Source organism: Neolamprologus brichardi, unplaced genomic scaffold (genome assembly GCF_056152115.1).
Source record: "Neolamprologus brichardi isolate AB-2024 unplaced genomic scaffold, ASM5615211v1 NODE_ptg000032l+_length_1147064_cov_1, whole genome shotgun sequence".
Classification (NCBI taxonomy): Eukaryota; Metazoa; Chordata; class Actinopteri; order Cichliformes; family Cichlidae; genus Neolamprologus; species Neolamprologus brichardi.
Window position 1 is genome coordinate 431,800 of NW_028270039.1, and position 18,636 is coordinate 450,435.

The 18,636-nt window shown below is 44.5% G+C and overlaps 2 protein-coding genes across 2 annotated transcripts in view; both read left to right on the plus strand.

The window, feature by feature from the left end:
* The window catches only part of atp6v1ba (ATPase, H+ transporting, lysosomal, V1 subunit B, member a), a 42,978-nt gene extending 33,897 nt beyond the window's left edge, over positions 1-9,081 (plus strand). Inside the window, exons 10-14 of the mRNA XM_087836975.1 lie at positions 3,626-3,776; positions 4,096-4,178; positions 5,924-6,028; positions 6,114-6,243; positions 8,462-9,081. Coding sequence (XP_087693101.1) covers positions 3,626-3,776; positions 4,096-4,178; positions 5,924-6,028; positions 6,114-6,243; positions 8,462-8,601 — 609 coding nt within the window. The 3' untranslated portion in view covers positions 8,602-9,081. The remainder of the gene's footprint in view (positions 1-3,625; positions 3,777-4,095; positions 4,179-5,923; positions 6,029-6,113; positions 6,244-8,461) is intronic.
* A 2,286-nt stretch (positions 9,082-11,367) lies between these two features.
* Positions 11,368-18,636, plus strand: part of shtn1 (shootin 1) — a 40,567-nt gene continuing 33,298 nt past the window's right edge. The window contains exons 1-3 of the mRNA XM_087836972.1: positions 11,368-11,437; positions 14,624-14,676; positions 17,340-17,400. Coding sequence (XP_087693098.1) covers positions 11,383-11,437; positions 14,624-14,676; positions 17,340-17,400 — 169 coding nt within the window. The 5' untranslated portion in view covers positions 11,368-11,382. The remainder of the gene's footprint in view (positions 11,438-14,623; positions 14,677-17,339; positions 17,401-18,636) is intronic.

The window sequence follows — 18,636 nt, forward strand, 5'->3', positions numbered from 1 at the left end:
TGTTTTATCCTCAGTTACTTTGACACAAAGGCCTCTGCTGTGATGCTCACACCTCTGATGAAGTCTCACATGTGTCAGCGCTGATAAATCATCAGAATTATAATATTTCTGACTGTCTGAGGCAAAATCAAATTGAATGGAATCAGGACCTCGTGAATCGAATGGATTACAGAAATCAGTGATGATACCCAGCCGTAGTGAGCAGCCTCGGCCTGACAGAAGTGGATGTAGCTGTGGGTAAAAAGGTGGAAAGAACTACTGATAACTTTTTTGTTAAGTTAAGGCCTGATCCTTCTGAAATTCATAGCCAGCTCTGACACGGAGCCATCAACCTCTGGGCGCTGAAAAAGCAGCAGTGTGTCCAGAAAACACATCATATGCTGCGATAAATGCCCAAGTGTCCCTCTAACACTGCCTTTCAGTGGCAGCAGGTCGTCAGAGGAGCCGACGTGAGGATCACGTTTAACATTGTCTACAGCAGCGGTCTCCAACCTTTTTTGCGCCACGGACCGGTTTATGCCCGACAATATTTTCACGAACCGGCCTTTAAGGTGTCGCGGATAAATACAACAAAATAAAACTAGTACCGGTACCAAAAAAAAGAAGATTTATTCATAACACACGTGAAAAGACCCAGGAAAACCGAGTTAATGATAAAAACGATAACAAAATAACGCTGAAAACCGATAAAAACCCTGAAAACTATACATTTCACACCTGAGCCTCAACTCTCGCGGCCCGGTACCAAACGACTCACGGACCGGTACCAGTCCGAGGCCCGGGGGTTGGGGACCGCTGGTCTACAATATCACCAAAGAGAGCCAACGCACTTTAAGCACAAGCTTGTTAGTGAATCACAAATCAATATTGTCTGTGTGGACAGCACATGTCACATGTGCACGTGTAAAACTGCGATGTTCAGCGATGCGGTTGAAAAAGTTTGGCGCACCAGGGCAACGGTGGCAAAAAGGTAGTCCAGAGACTGCGTGTTCATTAACGCTACGGCTGGTTTTGTTGTTTTAATGCAGATAAGTTAAACAAATCCAATGACTCCTCATCCCTCACAGTCGTCGTGGTTCTTCTTTATGAAAGGTTGTTTACATTTACCACTCTGATCTGAAGAGTCTTTGGACGACTCTGGTAGCAAGAATCCACATTTTAGATGTTTTTGGTGTTTCACGAGTCCTGTAATAAAAAGTCTTAACCTCACTCGTGGCCTCGGATCCTTTAGCCCACAGTGACACCACTGAGATTCCCTCCTGACCCAGTATGAACCTTCCAGATCCCTCAGGTCATCTGGATCCGGTCTTTTAGCAGTTCCCAGAGTCAGAACCAGACACGGAGAAGCTGCATTCAGCTTTTATGCTCCTTATATCTGGAACAAACTCCCAGAAAGCCTCAGATCAGCTGAAACACTCAGTTTATTTAAATCCAGGTTGAAGACTCACCTGTTCTCAGCTGCATTTGAATAAAGCACCAAATCCACACTTAAGCTTAAATTTCAAAACTTACATTTTAACTACTGATTTTATCTGTTTTGATTTTATCTACTGTTTTGTTTGTTAGTTTGTTTTCTTGTTTTAATCAATTTTAAATCATGCTTTTTATTTGTTTTTGTTTCTAATGTCTCTGTAAAGCACTTTGAATCACCTTGTTGTTGAATTGTGCTGTACAGATAAACTTACCTAATACTGACCAAAGGACACTGAAACGCTGCTTACATGGTGACAACACTGACTCAGAGTTAGCAACACATTTTTCTGGCACAGCCTCCGAGCTGCACGGAGAAGACGAGGAGCTGATGTTGTGACGCTGCAGTGACACTTACAGGGTTAGGGAGCAGCTCTTTAGCCTTCTGGCTCATTGCAAGACTGTCTGTTTAAATTAATGTTCATTGGTCAGCTGGTTTATTTGTACTGCAAGTGTCGCTGGAGTGTCCACAACAACATTAACTCATCATGCTGCTGTGCGTAGAGGGAACATTTAGCCTTTAGGTTTTCACATTTCCATGGCTGATATTTGTTGCCAGGGGCCGTAAATGCCTCTGAAGGCTGCACGTTGTACCTCTGAGAGGGAAAACAAAAGCCAGATCTTCATGGGTGTTGGTGGATTATATATCCATTGTCACAGAGGCTTTACTGAGCAATTCTGCAGGAAACCTGAGCTGCTGCCACATCCCAGTAAATATAAATCAGCTGAATAATCAGGCTCATCTGCAGAAGCTGACGTGGTCGGCGAGTTCTTCTTCTAGTTAAATCCTAGAAGTTGTTTTTAATTGTTTTCACATTCAGTTTACCTGCATCGTCTCTCTCTCTCTGCCACACACACACATGTATATGCCACATATTGAGCAGTGTATGGTAAACACTGAAGCAGCACAGAGTCAACCCCCCCCCCCCCCCCCCCCCCCCCGTGTAAAACGTCAGCAACATTAGCACAAAGGTGATAGACTCACTAAAGTCGTGAGCTGCTGCTGAAAGGGAGGATAATGTGTCCTTCAGTCTACTAGGAAATACCTTAACTTCATTATTGTAGGTCTGGCTTTAAAAGGAAACGGACCCCCCCGGTCCCCACTCCCCCCACACCCACTGCCCTCCTTTCTCCTTGTTGCGAGGAGTCGGGTCCTCTCAACTCACTGCTTTGTGTCTCCGTAATAATCCTTTTGTGTTGCACAGTTTGCTGTTTCAATATGTTGGCACAGCACAGTGTGGGTTTTTAAAGGGTGCATGTGTGTTTGCTGTTCGTAACCTTGGCACATGTACGGCTGCACCAATAGTCAACTGAGCCTCGGACTCGATGGGTAATTCAGCGCGTACAAAGAGCCGGGACATTAACATTTAACTTCTGTTTCCATTCACGGGCGTGAAGGTTGAATTTTGCATTGACTCTGCTGTTCAGTATCGTGTGGACTGCCCATCAACCTTTCAATCCACCGATGAATAGGATCCATTTTCCTTCGCTCTTGCTCTGAATCCGGTGAACTTTTAGAACAAAGATTTGCTTTGGTCATTTTTGTAGAGGGTCTCAAACAGAAAGGCGGCATTTCCAACCAGCTCTTTGCCTCCTTTGTAACCAGAATGGACGAGTCGGCATCACTTGACTCTGCAGACGTAAAGGCTAGTGTTTGTGTCGTTTTGAGTCTGACAATAATTTGATGTCTTCAGTTTAAATCCTGTGTTGCCGCCCGTTTACCCCGAGGATGCAGAATGATGATGTACCAACCTCTGAGTTGTTTCAGACCAAATTTAAATCAGGGGTGAAAACACTCAGTTTTTAAAGTTTCTTTTCCAATCATATTGGGCTTGGAGGGGATCGTTCCCTAACCTTGGCCACAGCGGTGAGCAGCACCATCGCCTCACATCGTTTCAGACCTTGGAGTTTGTGTTGTCTACTCCAGCTTCCTCCCTCCATGGGTGGTAAATAACTGCAGATCTGTGGTTAACTGTAACCAGTCGAAAGTGTTTGGACTGGCCAGTGAGACCAGTAAACACTAGACTACATCCAGTACCAGTGACCAAAATAAATGACACAACTTTAACATTTTCCCAGATGTGATTCAAATATAAAGGAAATGGGAATGTCTGTTTACAGCCTCTGTCTGCCTCCCCAACTCCTCCTCGTTTAGGTCTCCGCTGCCCGAGAGGAAGTGCCTGGGCGTCGAGGGTTTCCTGGCTACATGTACACAGATCTGGCCACCATCTATGAACGCGCCGGCAGAGTGGAAGGCAGAAACGGCTCCATCACCCAGATCCCCATCCTGACCATGCCCAACGATGGTGAGAGCACGCCGCCACGCCATTTCTCTAGCTGTGTGTGGTCATCACAGTCTGAGTTAATCTGTCCACGAGGCAACTGAATTAATGGAGGAGGTGTCTAAAATAGAAAGAGTAGACATTTTTGATGCCGTCAGTTACCATGGCAACATGTATGAAGAGCCTGCTCCTGTCTGAACATGACCCCCCCACAACACTGCAGGGAGGGTGATTGTGTTGGCTTTAAAAAAACTCCCTGCTCTGCAGTAACAGCCTCTCTGTGCTGGTGCAGTCACGTCTTCATCGTTCCAGTGTCAACTAATGCCTTTGTCTCTTTGAACAGACATCACTCATCCAATTCCTGATCTGACTGGATACATCACAGAGGGCCAGGTGTACGTGGACAGACAGCTGCACAACAGACAGGTACGTGTCAGTCAGGCCTTTGAACCTGTGGTCTCACACGCCTCGCTTTAAACCTGAAAAACAATATTAATGATAACTGATGATGTCTGCAGACGATTGTGCCCGAGTCCTCCGTGTCCACCTGAGGCGGCTCTGTCACATCTGCAGAAAGCAGTCTGTGTACCAAGAGCACATGCTCCCTGCACACGTGTAGATCTACACGCTCACTGCACATGCTCACTGCACATGCTCACTGCACACATGCTCACTGCACACATGCTCACTGCACACATGCTCACTGCACACGCTCACTGCATACATGCTCACTGCACACGTGTAGATCTACATGCTCACTGCACATGCTCACTGCACACGCTCACTGCACACGCTCACTGCATACGCTCACTGCACACGCTCACTGCACACGCTCACTGCATACATGCTCACTGCACACGTGTAGATCTACATGCTCACTGCACATGCTCACTGCACACGCTCACTGCATACGCTCACTGCACACGCTCACTGCACATGCAGATCTACATGCTCACTGCACATGCTCACTGCACATGCTCACTGCATACGCTCACTGCACACGCTCACTGCACACGCTCACTGCATACATGCTCACTGCACACGTGTAGATCTACATGCTCACTGCACATGCTCACTGCACATGCTCACTGCATACGCTCACTGCACACGCTCACTGCACACGCTCACTGCACACGCTCACTGCATACATGCTCACTGCACACGTGTAGATCTACATGCTCACTGCACATGCTCACTGCACATGCTCACTGCACACGCTCACTGCATACGCTCACTGCACACGCTCACTGCACATGCAGATCTACATGCTCACTGCACATGCTCACTGCACACATGCTCACTGCACATGCTCCCTGCACACGTGTAGATCTACATGCTCACTGCACACATGCTCACTACGCACATGCTCACTGCACACGCTCACTGCACACGCTCACTGCACACGCTCACTGCACACGCTCACTGCACACATGCTCACTGCACACATGCTCACTGCACACATGCTCACTGCACACGCTCACTGCACACGCTCACTGCACACGCTCACTGCACACACGCTCACTGCACACGCTCACTGCACACATGCTCACTGCACACATGCTCACTGCACACATGTAGATCTACATGCTCGCTGCACATGCTCGCTGCACATGCTCACTGCACACGCTCACTGCACACGCTCACTGCACACATGTAGATCATGTTTGATGGACACTCGACCAAACAGAAACATTGTTGTTTATAAGTTTTTTGGGTGTTTTTTTACGTTGTCTGACAAAGTCAGTGTGACAGGAAACGCTAACCTGCCAGAAGGAGAGTCTTTGATCCACGTGCTGCATGTGTGGTTTTTCCTGCGATGTGTTTGACACGAGTCTCCTCTAAGGTTTGATCGAAGCTGTAAACCAAAGCTAGACTCTCTAGTGTGTTCCAAACTACATGATCCTGCACGTTTCAAAGTAACTGATCAAACTGTAGCCCTGCGTGCTTTCTCAGCTGCTGTGTTTTTGGACAGCTGCAGGGACACACGGGACCATGAGCTGTGAATGTTAGAGCACAGCTTGCTGAGGAGTTCGTCCTTATCTTGTTCCACACCAGACTTTTCATCCCAGTTAAATCAGACTTTGGTCAGAGTTGTTTGGACAGGTCTGCAGTGTGGACACAGCGCAGAGACAGATCTTTTAACACCTGTAACCTCATTCTACGTCTTTCAGATCTACCCACCTATCAACGTGCTGCCCTCTCTGTCCCGTTTAATGAAGTCTGCCATTGGAGAGGGGATGACCAGGAAGGACCACGCTGATGTGTCAAACCAGCTGGTAAACAGTCTCGCACGTTGCACCATGAATGATGTGTATGAAGAGGGCAGCAGTGATAGTTCAGTGAGCGTGTGTGTGTCTGCAGTATGCCTGCTATGCCATCGGTAAGGACGTGCAGGCCATGAAGGCCGTGGTGGGAGAAGAGGCGCTCACCTCGGACGATCTGCTGTATCTGGAGTTCCTGCAGAAGTTTGAAAAGAACTTTATTGCTCAGGGTAAGAAAAACAGACTGGTTCACAGCAACTGTGTAACAGGAATGTGTCCACAACACAATAACACAACATTTCATATACAGCATTTTATTCACAGAGTTTTCTCCTGCTTTCCTTCCTCACTGACACCTTCATTAGATTCAATTTATGCGCTCAAGTATTTATAAAAAGGTTGGTTAGAAGAGCTGCAGGAAAGCAGGGCACGATGAACTGCTACAGCTAACTGATATTTGAAGCATCTGGAGACACTAAGGGCTTTTATTTTGAAGGTGTGTCTCGACCCTCCTCCTTCATCGTGTGGGTCAGCTTCCTCGTAGTGCTGCCTGGTTGTTGTGACTGCACTTGGGGACAGAGTTGCTCCTTCAGGGTTAAAGTAATGATGGACGTGGTTTGTCTTCACCAGTGTTGGTCAAGTTACTTGAAAAAAGTAATCAGTAACTAATTACTGATTACTTCCCCCAAAAAGTAATCCCATTACTTTACTGATTACTTATTTTCAAAAGTAACTAATTACTTAGTTACTTTTTAAAAACACGATTTACAACCTGAATAGGTGATAAAGTGATAGATCTTTCAGCCCAATTCTACTTTTTCTGCATAATCATCATACAAAATGTAATCAAATGGAAAAGTCTCTTTTTAAAACTTGTTTTATTAGTTTTAATCTTTTAACTTTATGCATCAAGCAAACATTTAATTATCTGCAACATTCTCTGACTGGAAGAAATTAGTTTAACATTCAAACCTATTTTCTGCACATTCCAGCACATAAAATAAAATATTTTTTGTGTTTACACTCAGTCTTTCAAATAGATGCAAGTAAAACACAGCAGAAAATAAATAAAGTCAAAGACTAGCGGTCCTGTTGCTCTATTTTCACCTGTAAAGCAGGAGTGGGGTAGGCGGAGGGTTACCCTGGTGCAGGTGTGCAGCGGTCAGTGGAAGAATCTGCGAGTTTCTCTGTGAGTTTCCCATTACGTCGTAGCTACTCGGTGCTTGTTTGGAAGTTTAGGGGTTTTTTTCGCTGTAAAAAGAAGTTTTCTTCCCACGCACAACGGACACTAATGTTTTTGTCACTTTTTATGGAATCAAACTCAAAGTAAGGTCAGTACTTCCACGCTTTAAACGCTGCACGCTCATACTCTCTCTGCACTCGATATATGATCCATTGTTGATCTGCACACAGCTGTTGTCACGAACGTCGCACTCGCTTACGTCACTGTCATGAGACATTCTCGCAAAAAATCACGGTTTTAGTAACGCAGTAACGCAGCGTTCCTACGGGAAAGTAACGGTAATCTAATTACCGTTTTTGCAATAGTAATCCCTTACTTTACTCATTACTTTAAAAAAGTAATCGGATTACAGTAACGCGTTACTGCCCATCTCTGGTCTTCACGATCACCTCCTGTCAGCCTCGTGTGCAGGATCAACGTGCTTCCATTGGACCCTGCTGTGCAGCTCAGTGTTTGCAGTCACAGTGAAGTCTGTTTGTTTTGAATATGATTTGTAAGATTGTTACTGTTTAGTAAACAACAGATGTGTAGTTGTTATCTCACAGCAGTGAGGTCAGCCTGTAATCAGCGCTCTGCTGTGAATACCTGCAGTTATTCTGGCATTTATTGTATGTCTGAGGTTACGTTGTTCCTGGAAAATATTGATCTGTGAGGGTTCCTTCTTTTCTTCCCTTTGAGTGACTAACGTGTTGAAATGGCTTCTTGGTAAATACTGTACATACAGAGGTTTTCCTCTTCTCAACACTAATAGATTCCAGTAGCAGAGAGAAATATGTCCTGTGCATCCCCACAGCAGTATCCAAGCATGTGAGAAGCTCACGTCAGAGTGTATATGGAGGCGGCTCTGCAGACGTCAGTGATGAGGCTGCTGCAGGTTGCTCAGCTCTCACTGATCATCTCAGCACAGACGCTTTAGCTGAGTCGGTCTGAAGACTGAGCTTGGGTTAAAATAAAGCAGAGCACTTGGTCATGGAGTACACATGTCAGTGTTAATCAGCTGACTGTGTGTTACTGTAGGGTCTACAGTGTACAGCACCTGGAGGCGACTGCTGTTGACATTTGTTTCTGTATAAATACGTTTGAATTTACTGAGTCTTTTTCATTGTCATCACGTTTCTGTTTTAAAGGACACACTGATAAAAGCTACATGTTACTGCAGGTATAACACAGGTGTGTGTTTTAACTGTGATTGCTCTGTGTGTCAGGCCCGTACGACAACAGGACGGTGTACGAAACCTTAGACATCGGCTGGCAGCTGCTGCGAATCTTCCCCAAGGAGATGCTGAAGAGGATTCCTCAGAGCACGCTGGCAGAGTTTTACCCCCGAGAGTCTGCTCGTCACTGAGGCGTCACCGCGCTCTGCTAACACGCCCTGTTTCCATGTCCCAGTGATAATATCCCTCCTTTAGATTCACTGTAGTGTGCTCGTGTATGAAAAGTGTCTGAGTAAAGAGTAAGTGTATCCTAATCAGTCCTTATTTATTGTGCTGTTATATATCAGGATATCTTCTTTTTCAAATAAAGCAAAGGTTTCCTGTTGAGACCCGTGATGATACCTGAAGATGTTATTTCATGATTTAGTAACAGAAACACACGTACAGGTGCTTGTTTGAAGGACGTCAGTGCTCTTTGCTCCCCGTGTTACGTGGACCTGGATGCTTCTCTGGACCTTCTCGCTTCTTCTCTGCATTTACATTTTTGTGGTGTTTTGATTTGTGTTGCAAAAACATGAGTGAGTGTATTTTAAAGAAATCACATCTGTCTGCAGAAACAGCTTCTTGTGCAACCATGGTTCTGTGAGTTTACATTAAATTATATGACGGTGCTTTGTTGTGTGTCCTGGATCATTGTCCCCTCCTGCCAGCATCAGAGCTAGAAACACACATCTGTCAGCGGCTGTAACAGAAGTATAAATGTGTAACTACAAGGCTCCCTCATCCTTTCTTTGTTCAGCTGTGAACCAGCTCTGAGTTCCTGCTGACACAGCCAGCCTCCCTCACTGCCTGCATCAGCTGTTAGCATCAGAGCCAGTTAAGCTAACGTCATCCGTCTGTGTGGAGCTGCTACAGGATCCGATGTGCTGCTCACAGACGAGCAGAGGATAAATGAAGGCTCTGTGTTTCATGTTGGTCTGCTTCACATTTAATGTGTTTGAATGGAAAATTAATCTGAGCAGCTGTTCACGGGTTCATTTATAGTGACTGAAGTGGATACAAAGTAAACAGGCAGCGTCTTCTTCTACTGTTGATATTTCTGTATTTAATGTTGCCAGAACATTTATGAGCCGGGCTGAAATCACAGAATTATTATTGTTGTTGTTTTTAATTCTTTCGAGGTTAAAGTGGAGATTCTAGTTGTTCAGAGACAAACCTCCACGGTCAGTGAACTCGTGCTTCAGAGACGGTTTTATTACAAAGGACATGATTCTGGCACAAAACCACACAAACAATGTGCCAAGTAGAGGTGGGTTTTTATAATCGATTTATCGATTAAAGTCGATTCTGGCTTGGATAAGGTGATATCATTCATTAAAATCCTGAATCGATTTTTTTAATATTAATTTATTTTGCCCAAAACGCCGGAATCTCAGGTTAAACCTCACAAAACCACCAAACAGCTGAAACAGTAAATGAGAGCAGGAACACGGATTCTGCACAGAGACGTGAACACAAAGCATCAGAATCAGTGAGATGTGACTTTCTCACCCAACGGCACGGACACGGTCGGGCTGAAAGCCGACAGCTCGCTGATTCTGATGTTTCGGGGGTCGAGCTTTGTGTTCACGCCCTTTTTGCTGATTCTAAAGCTGTTCGTTTATCTCTCTCCAAACAATATTGACTGAACCAGCAGCAAAAGAAGATCCAAACTAGCTTCACATAAACATCTCATAAACTCACTCTGACTTTTGCTGTTTTGTTTCCACCACCATAAAATCACACTTCATGCACAGCTCTCTCTCTCTCTTCATTATTCGCTTGCTTGTTACGCACAAGTCTACGTTGTTTACAGCCTGTCGGCCGCTGTTTTTGTCCTTTTACTTACTTCCGAAAACAAAACTTAATTTCTGCCGTTCAACAGGCTTCTGAACAAATTTAAACTTTAAAATTATACAAAATGCAAAACGCCGTGTCTCTAATAAAACCTCTGTAACTTCAGAGGTGATGTTCATGTGTTGATTAATGGTTTTCTTTCGTTTTTGATCGACTGCAGAATATTTTTATAAAATCCAGAACAGGAAAATCACCTTCATGTGTTTCTGTTTTATCTTCAGCTGACACAAAGGCCTCTGCTGTGACGCTCACACCTTTGATAAAGTCTTGCGTGTGTCAGCTTCCTTTTTATAGATAGAAAAATATGTAAATGTACTGATCTGAATTATAATATTTCTGACTGTCTGAGGCAAAATTTCCCAGATTTATATCGAATCTATCGAATTGAATTGACTCGGAATCGAATCGATTCTAGAGATCAGTGACGATACCCAGCCCTAGTGCCAAGGTAGGTGTCTGTGGACAGGACGTTTCTATACGAGCTTTCAAGTCCTGTTTTCATTGTTTTATATTATTCTTTATATTTCTGGTTTTATTGTGAAGCACTTTGTGACTCGTATCTATGAAACGTGCTGTGTGAATACAATCAAATAGACGTGAGTGACGTTTCATGAAACAGCGAGAGATGAGCGTCGTTACGTTACGACAGAAATGACACGTTTATTATTGTCACGTGGTGTCTGACGTTTTGCCTGATTATTTGTATCCTCTGTGTCTTTACTGTATAAAGAGCCGAGACTCCAAAGTTTCAGGAGTAATAAGTCATTAAAGGAAGTGTTACTAAAGATCAAGAATGGCAGATATCAGCGTTACATCCTCGTACATAAAGAGGATGTGTTGCATGACACGTGTTTCATGAAGCCATCTACACTAAGCTTGTTGTAAAGGTGGCAGTTCGTCTGGAATCAAGTGTAATCCGCACATTCCGACTTTATTCTCAGAATAATCACTAATATTGTTCCTAATGTGGCCCTGATGCTCCCAGCGTCTCTTATCTTAGCTGTGCGCCAGTGTCACCTGGGCAGGTGTGTCCTGAAAGAACACTTCCTGTTGGACTTTGGACAAGGGTTTTTGTCATGGCTGCGGAGGAGCTCGACAGAATTCATGTGATTACAAACCTGTCGGATCAGGGTAAGTTTCTTTTCTGCTCCTGTAGGGTTAGGGTCCTCCAGCGTTTCCAGTAGCAACGCTGCATTTTACTGCAGTGACATCACAGTCCAGCAGTTTAAGATCCTGAAGAGCGTCTAAGATTTACTGCTCGCCCAGTGTTGAGGGCTGGGTTATCACATAGCTGCTTATTTGCCTTCTCCAAGGGTTTCTATGGCCAAAGGTGTGTACAGCAAGTCCAACGTGGATTAAACAGCTAATCTTAAATCAAGTCTGTGGTGAAAAAAGAGGTGGGACCCAGTTCACGACCCCTCGTGTCAGTCTGTGTAAAGACACTTTGGATGAGACAGAAGAGAAGCGTGGAAGGCTGATCATCCATGTAGATGACCGACGTCTGGGTTTACGCTCGCTTGCTGACTGTCGTGGCTCACTGGGCAACTTGATGAAACTTAAAATGGTCCCAGTGGGAGAAAAGTTTCGTCACTGGTTTACCTTATTAACAGTTAGTATAAGGAATGAACAATGGGCTGTGAGGTCATTGATCATTAATGTGCACTTTGTCATGAACATTGATCAATAACCATGAGTCCATTCACAGAGAGGTGGGGAATGGCTGCAATCACAGCATGTAAGATGGTGACAGATGTAACCTCAGAGATGGTCCTTTCCTTCTCACGTAAATGGCCTCCTTGACTCCGCCCTCAAACCAGCGTTCCTCCCTGTCCAGGATGTTACATCCTCATCATTGAAAGAGTGTCCACTGGCCTGTAGGTGTGAAGACTGCAGAGTCCTGACCTGACGAGGTGGCTCTTCTGTGTCGTGCCCAGAGGTTGTTTGGTTTCCTCGATGTCTGTTTGTGTCGGGGACCCGATCCTTGGGGTGGACCAGTTTTTGGCGCAGCATGTTTTGGGGTTTAAAGGTCACAGAGACCCGGTGTTTAGAAAAAATGCGTCTCAGCTGCTCCGATACTCCTGACACGTACGGGTTAGCTACAGGTTTTCTCTTAGGCAGCGGTTGTTCTTCTCTCCTGGATCAGCTGGAGCTTTCTTTAGGAGCCTTCCCAGCTCTGACAAAAGTCCAGCTGGGATAACCACGTTGACTCAGGGCCTTCTTCATGTTCTTCTGCCTCCCTGGCTGCTGTGTCAGTGGGGATGGTGCTCGCTCTGTGCTGTAATCTGCAGTCAGCTGTGACTGAGGAAGTCACTTGGATGAGTGATGAAAGGTAGCAGCTTTGGTCTTAATGAAATTAACATCAGAGGGTTAGTGAGACAAGCCCTCCAAATACAACTCGAACAGGTGGATCCACTGACACTCTTTTCTGTTTTCTTTTCACTAGTTTTGAATTTGGCTCAGTGTCACTAATTGTTGCATGAGGACAATACAGGGACTGCACAAGTAGTCCTCTAAGATGTCACATAAATCTGTGCCAGAAAGTCTCTGTCAGCACAGTCCCAGGAGCATGGGGGCGATTCAGGAGACAGGCAGGTATCGACAGCAGCATGACAGGCGTGTCTCACCTGATTCCTACAGAGCACCTGACTGGAAGACGCCTCTTTCAGCACACCAGTACGTTGCTCTCATAATGGGAAGGCAACGTAGATGCTGATGGGACCAGCATCTGCATCTGCAAGAGGCTTACTAAATGACCTCCAGTACCCCACTGGTGTAAATGTGTCTGACCAGTCAGAAACAGACTGAAGGTGGCCTCAGCGTCCTCTGCTCGGCTCCTACTCTTCCTACCTTCCTGTCCATCTCCACCGTCACATAAGGACAAATGCAAAAACATAATATTAAAATAAGTGCTCACAGTAGTTGATCATCAGTTAATTAAGTGCAGTTAATTAGCCCCACACGGCTGCTAGTTAGCTGCTAACTCTCATGAAAGAAGCTGGGGTGTATTTGTATTCACTGGATGGAGTCCTGTGGAAACTTTGGTTTTCTCTGTAGATCAAAGATGAACGTGGCTGTTGTCACTGTTGTTTTTGTGCATTTCAAAGACTGTTGTGTTAAGATTGTGGCTTCTGTCATTCTGGAGCCAAACGTGACCATATTTTAATAAGACAGAGAAGTGCTAAGTTATTACCTAATGCAAGCCTGCATCCATGAACTGTTTGGTGTCTGTGCATTACTGCAGGCCAACCTGGAGGTATCCAGCATTGTCCTCAACCTGGACAACATCTGCCTGGCTTTAGAGTCCAGATTAGAGTTGGACAGCCTGAATCCAGTGATGGTCTTCATGCAGACCTCTATCCTGCCGTTGTCTCGAGTTCCTGCTCCAGCTTTCTCTATGCTTGTCCTTAGACTCTGTGGTCCTGTCCCTCAGCACTCCTGAACACTCCTGACCCTCTCACCTTCTCTCTGGTGCCGCTCTGAAGGCCCTCTTCTTGTCCTTGAGGAGGGCTGTGATGTCCGTAGTCACCCACAGCTTCTTATTTGGGAACAGTGCACAGTCCAAGCCGGGACAATGGAGTTGGTGTAATCATTACACCAGTAATATAACCTGGCCCTTGTTAGAGTACGGATACATAACGATGTTTGAGGCATGCTCTGAAAACATTTGGGTTAAGTGTGTTTTTGTAGTATAACTGAAGTTAAAACATAATGTTGTGACTACGATCAGCTGTGTGACTGATTAACGGGACAAAAGAAAAGGACGACGCTCCTGTTTTCACGTGTTCACGTGTTCACTGTGGTTCGACTGAGAGAAAGTGAATCAAACTCCAAACCTGTGTGATAATAAGCTTTCTAACAAGTGTAATGTACAGTTGTGGTCAGATGTGCACTCATCATGAGCACAAAGGGTTTTCCAGGGTGGAATGACTGCACACATGTTTGATGGCTGTGGGAAAAGCAGGAACAGGATGAACACACAGAAGACCGTGTTGTTCAGATCAGAGGAGTAAAGTCTTCCTTTTATTCCTCTTACATACAGTCCTGTTACAAAGTAGCACAACAATCTATTTCATTTTTTTGCACAATTTATCGACACATGTATTATTGAAGGTAGTTTCCTGCTCTACGTGCACGTAAGCCAGTTATATTTAGACGTACTATATTGAAAATAGCGTGCTATAATAGTGCTGTGACACGACATAAGTGTGACTGGATGAGACATCATCACATGCTAGAGAAGCTTCCTCTGGGCTCTGTGAAGATGAGCTCTTCACTGTGACTGAGTGATGGCTTACTGGCACCCTTTGCTCCCCACAGCCCTGCACGAGTATGAGGATCTGCAGAGGAAGCAAGAAACTACAGCCATGGAGGTAAGTGTTACAATCTGATATGTACAGCCTGCAGACCTCGATCAGCTCCGTCTCTGCTCACAGCAGCAACAGTGTAACAGCTGAGAGCAGTTGGTACTCTAATAGAAGCTGGGGGGGCAGCGGGGCAGCAGGGTGACACTTCTGTCTTTGTTTATTTGAACAATAAAAACATTAACAAAATATTTTGGTTTCAAAGCGATTAAAAAGCATCGAGCTGATAATAACCTCGAGCAGGTCCAGTACTCAGTGTTGTGTTAAAGCTGCCACGATCACATTTTGTTATTGTCTAAAACGAAGCAGATATGAGGTCAGTCTGAGTGTAATGTTTGTCTTTAACTGTTTCAAACACTGAGGACAAACGATGGCAAAAAAATTATCTCCACAAGCTTAGTCCCTCTTATGATTGCTGCAATGTTTCTGTGACTGTCGCACACTGGAAACAATCACATGAGCTCCACAGCAATGGAGCTTTTCACAGGTGAGTCACCTGCCAAGCTTTTGTTTCCCTGCTCCATAACTAAAATGTTTTCACACTAAGATTATCCTTCAAAGTGTGATTCCTCACTCAGAACACGGATCAGGAGAATTAAAATAGAATTAGGATCAATATTGACTTCAATCCTGCTGTGAAGCTAATGTTGGGTAACGTAGTTAGACCTTTTGTCACAATACGGCTGTGTGCAGGCAAGAGTGGGACCCAAACGCAAACTCGCAGAGACAAAAAGTAAACTCAAAGAACAGCTTTATGGAGGGAGGGGGGCACGAAAAACAACACAAAACTAAACTGGGAAAACTAAAGCACAAGGAGCCACAGGGAAAAATCACACAGCTATGAGGGAAGTGGGAACACCTGGAGAAACAGCTGACACACATGAACAAAACGACGTCACAAGGAGAGAGTAACACTAAAAACATTGAACATAGGAACACAGGACCCCTTCAAAATAAAACAGGAAATACAAGGAGACGCAGACATGAAACACAGGAAGGGCAAGGGAGACTTCACAGGGGTTGAAAACACGAGGAGGAACTAATAAGCAAATGAACATAGGAAACCTAATAAGCTTAAACATACACTATAAGACCAGGATCATGACACCTTTAGTGCTCATCTCCCCGTTTCAGCAAATAACATCGCGTCCAGTATAGGAACAATACTTGTTCATGAACATTGTAATCTACACACAGTGTTGGGGAGTAACGGAGTACATGTACCGCCGTTACGTATTTAAAATACAAAATATGAGTAACTGTATTCCGTTACAGTTACCGTTTAAAAAGGTGGTATTTAGAATACAGTTACTTTGTTGAAATAAATGGATTACACGGCGGTACTTCCCTGTTTCATATTGTGGCGGGTCAGGACTGTTTGGGTTTTGTTTGACAGCTACGTTCTGTTGTTCCAGGCAGCGTTATGGTTGCCATGGTTACAGGGTGACGCTCTCTCTCTGCGTGTTTCCTGGGTGAGAGAGGCCTTTTTGTTGTTGTTGTGCTAAGCTAACAGGCAGAATGCTACAGGTATAGCTCTAAAGAATGTAGCATCATGGGCAGTGTAGTCCGTGCTGCAGGGAGAATGGACTGCCATACACGTTATGTGTCTGTGAGCGAGGGAGGGAGAAAAAGGAAAAGTAGGAGCTGTCATCGAGCAGAAACGGGAGCTGGAAGCATGTAAATATAATAATAACCACTGCAGCCAAGAAGAGAGCCTGACGAGCCCAGCTGTAAGTAAGCTATTAAGACTCGACTGTACACCGTGTTCGTGTTTTCCTCTGAAACAATAAGTTCTGTTGGAGCAGCCTTTCAACGCCTCTCTCTGTCTCTGCTAGCAAAGTTGACCCAGACAACAAAGTAAAGCTAGTTTTCAGCTACGAGCCCGACACAGAACCCACCGTATTAGCCAGAGGTCCCTTTACTACGGTTCGGAGCCGCGGACCTTCAGTAACAGTAATAAATCACAGCAATAGTACATTCATGTAGTTGTAAACAGCATGATAATATATTAAGTAATCCAAAGTATTCAGAATACGTTACTCTCATTGAGTAACGTAACGGAATATGTTACAGAATACATTTTGGGGCATGTAATCTGTAATCTGTAATGGAATACATTTTAAAAGTAACCTTCCCAACACTGTCTACACAGTATTTCAGGAAGTGATATCACTGATATTGTACAGCATTGTTTTATTATGAGCAGTGAAGGATATAACGGTGTCCACATCCTCTGTGAACAGAGCTCAGTGTGCGTCAGTGAAGCTGAACACACAGTGTTGATCTTCAGCCAAACTGGATCATCTGTGAGGCTCAGTTTAGAAAAAGTTTGACCAGATAATGATTTACTGATATTTAATGACAGAAACAACAGTGAATGAGGACAAAGCAGCACAACAATCTATTTCATTTGTTTGGTTTAGCACCATTTATCTACACATGTATGATGGAAGGTTACGTACACGTAAGGACTAAACATGGCTGCTAAACAGAAGGTCTGAGGTGCTCACAGAGACCATCAGGGGGTTTTCCCTTCTTCTTCATCCCTTCTTAACATTTACATAGTTTTATATGTTGTCATTGCATTTAAATGACCTGCTTTTCCAGACTGAGCTGTGGCATTGCATAAAGGTTAATGATGAACTGAAGCTACTCTGTGTGTCTTACATAAGTTCAAGAGGCTGGAAGAGGAGCGAGACGAGGCGATGAAGAAGCTCTCTGAGTTCCAGCAAGGTAAGTTCACCTGTGTCCAGAAGTGAGATCCCCATTGCACCAACACGTTTAACTCACTATTGTTTGCACATCGATGCTTAATACACACATCACAGCTCTGAGCATGTGTCACACGTGTCTATGGCGCTGACACATACAGTGGGTAAGATCTACGATTATGAAAGTGTCCAGCGTCTGTAGCTTTTAGAGCTGCACTCTTCCTGCTCTACATGCCAAAGTCCGTTTGTTGAGTAAACGATTGAAGCTCTTTGGTTTGGATTTATGTGAACAGCTGACAGTTTAAAGACATGCATACCTGACACATACGACTAAAAGGAAATGCCTTTGGGCTTTGTGACAAATCCATATTCATGAATTACTTACAATGGAAATACAGGAATAAATTCACAAGCAAAAAGTAATAAGTACAGTCAGTATGTAACACAATAACTATCAAACTATCAGAAATTAAACTGTTGCAAAGTCAAACTGCAGCTGCATGAATAAAATCTACACATGCACGGATCGAGTGGTTTTAAACACCAAATAATTACGTTTACAAGACAAAACGTGGATTTTGTTTTCTCCCGTGTCCCTACATGGAGAGAAGCTCAGCTACATTCATGCAGCCAGCTGGATCTACGGCAGCGTAAACCCTCGTCTTCATTCCTGCCAAAGCTTTTTCAAGTCAAATGCAGGGATTCAGGTGGCGATCCTGGCATGTTCTAGTGTTGGTTTCTGAACCTGGTTTGGTTGCAATCATGCTGCTGCTGGAAAGTCCAGTAATTATTAAGGCCTCCATCTGCACATCACGATCACGTTGTTCTTCACAAAGGATTTTAAAGACTCAAACACCTGAAAATCAGGTTCCATCAGTTCTGTGGCTGAACCACCGTCTCAGCTCATACTGAGCTTGTGAAGCTCGTCATAAACGTTGCTGTTGGTGAGTTCAAAGCTTATCAAGTATCACTGAACAAGCAGACTTTATCTACAGCAGTATGCACATATTCCAGGTGACCTTTACACAGCCTTAAAGAATGAAAGCAGCGAGTTGTCTGGGAAATGAGTACTTGCTGGTTCAGTGTTGTACCTAAAGACTTCATCAGTCAGTAACTCTTTGGCATTTTTCTCTCCTGTATTGCTTTTAAAAGTTGAGGTCATTTCTCTTGTGAGAAATATTAATGGTGCTTCCACTCGCAGTAAGACTTCCTGCTGTTGTGTGCATCTGCTGCCATCTGTGTCTCTTAAAACGTCTGA